Here is a 2,020-nt window from a genome sequence, read left to right on the forward strand (position 1 = left end):
CCGGATAGCCTGCGGGAACTATAACGGAATTGCAGCTGACTACCTGATACTTCCTGAGGTCTGCGAAGTGCCAGCACAGTCGAAGAGTTCCATGTGGGCTGGACTCGGCTTCATCAGCTAGGGAGGCCCCTCCCTCTCCTACCCGCAGATCCGACTCTCAACGGCAGAGAGCGCTGCCGGCCCAAACAGGCTGCGTTTGGGGGCTTATAGCCCACGGCATATTCTCAGCACCGAGAGACTGGTTCTGCCGGCTGTGACCCAACACTTTACCGCGTATTCCCGTCCCCAAGGGTTGGGACCCTCGATGTACACTTGCTCTGGGAGTGGGGACGCACGGAGCTTCCCAGGGTTGCTTTAATAAATGAGGATAAACCCACGTGTGTGCCCGTCTTCCCTCTCCCAGTGCCCCCAGCGCCCTGGGGAACACAAGGACCCTAACCTCTAGCTCTCTCCACTCGCAGGATCTAGGAGTCAGGTCAGGATTCCCTGGTCTCTTCCGACCCCAAACCTAAGAGTCTCAGCGTCTAGCGTCCTCCTCCTCCAGGCCCTCAAGCGTCCTCTCAAGGACACTGATGTCCAGTGGGCCGGGCCAGTGAACCATTAGCTCCGCCCCTTACTCATAACCCTGTGACGTAGCAGCAGCGACAACCTATGAGGCGCGACGGCGCCGCAAAGCTGGGAGCGGGAGGCGGAAGTGCCTGTGGCGGTGTTTCACCGCTTCTCCCAGCTGTGCTGGCGCGCGGTTCCGTGCCCCGCGGCCCAGCTACTACCATGAGCCGGCACAGCCGGTTGCAGAGGCAAGTTCTGAGCCTGTACCGCGAGCTGTTGCGCGCCGGGCGCGGGAAGCCGGGCGCCGAGGCACGGGTGCGGGCCGAGTTCCGGCAGCACGCTTGCCTGCCACGCTCCGACGTACTGCGCATCGAGTACCTGTACCGCCGCGGTCGGCGCCAGCTCCAGATGCTACGCTCGGGCCACGCCACGGCCATGGGTGCTTTCGTGCGTACGCGGGGCCCGACCGAGGAGTCCACTGGCGCGGGGGCCCCAGGGACCCTGTCTGATGAAGGTGACGACCCGAGGAGACCGCTAGACAGCGTGAGGACACAAAAGACCCCGCTGGATGGACGGTGACCGGCTGAAGGGCTCGGCAAATGGCTCAGGGGGACTGGAGGACCGGGGGGCCCCCGGATGGAAACTGAGAGGTCTTGAGAAGCTAGATGGACAGATTGAGGGAGAGGAAGAGCCCTCCTGGGACGTGGGGTGCGATGGCGAGAAATGCCCGGCTTTACTTGCTGTATGGTACCGGGTCAAACTTTACCAGTGAGGCGTGGGGCGGACTGTCAAACTGAGAGCTACTTACCCTAAGGCCTGGGGAGCCAAGACACCCCGCTGTTGGACAGAAAGAGACTGACACGCTCTTGTCTAGAACCCTGAGAAATACCACTGCTGGCTCCTCAGAGACTCCCCTCTCCTGTATTTAACTCTGAGAAGAGCAGACTTTTTCGTTGAGGAGTTTGGGATGATGCCCTGATGGACGGTGAGAAGCCTGGAAACCCCCTCAGAAAAATCTTTCCTCCATTGAGACCAATTGGGATTGGTGAGGAAGGGGATAAGGGGTCTCTCACCCCCGCTAATCAGTTAAAGACCCCCTCAAGACCTCTACGTGATGGTTCTGAGGGGGAAACTTCCCTCCTCCCCGATTCCTGCCCCTTTCCCTGCTCAGGACTGTTGGACAAAAAGGCAATAAAATGGGGTGTGCTTACTTCCCTGTTGGTGGTGGTAAAGATTTGATGTGTTTGGGGATTTTGAGGGTTATCAAGAAGTGACCCTCTGGCAAGGGACGGGTGTGGGGAACCCTCTAGAATGGCAGATTGGTTGGAGCAGCATAGTTCTTTCTCCTGGGCAAATCCATGGAGGGAACCCACCCTGGTTTGACCCCCAAGGAAGCCCCTGTTGACCCCTTAATGGAAGGTAGTGAGGCAGAAGAAGAATGGTGGAGCTGAGGGGGCCTGGCTGGTAACCC

The 2,020-nt window shown here is 59.4% G+C and overlaps 1 protein-coding gene across 1 annotated transcript; it reads left to right on the forward strand.

The window, feature by feature from the left end:
* The first annotated feature begins 674 nt into the window (after positions 1 to 674).
* On the forward strand, positions 675 to 1,771 carry SDHAF1 (succinate dehydrogenase complex assembly factor 1). Its single transcript, XM_065925984.1, has one exon. The coding sequence runs from the start codon at positions 772 to 774 to the stop codon at positions 1,126 to 1,128; it is 357 nt and encodes a 118-aa protein (XP_065782056.1). The 5' UTR covers positions 675 to 771; the 3' UTR covers positions 1,129 to 1,771.
* Positions 1,772 to 2,020: the final 249 nt, after the last annotated feature.

The sequence above is a fragment of the Muntiacus reevesi genome, chromosome 2 (genome assembly GCF_963930625.1).
Source record: "Muntiacus reevesi chromosome 2, mMunRee1.1, whole genome shotgun sequence".
NCBI lineage: Eukaryota > Metazoa > Chordata > Mammalia > Artiodactyla > Cervidae > Muntiacus > Muntiacus reevesi.

Coding starts and splice junctions, on each gene's coding strand:
- SDHAF1 (XM_065925984.1), top strand. CDS start 772: ATGAGCCGGCACAGCCGGTTGCAGAGGCAAGTTCTGAGCCTGTACCGC.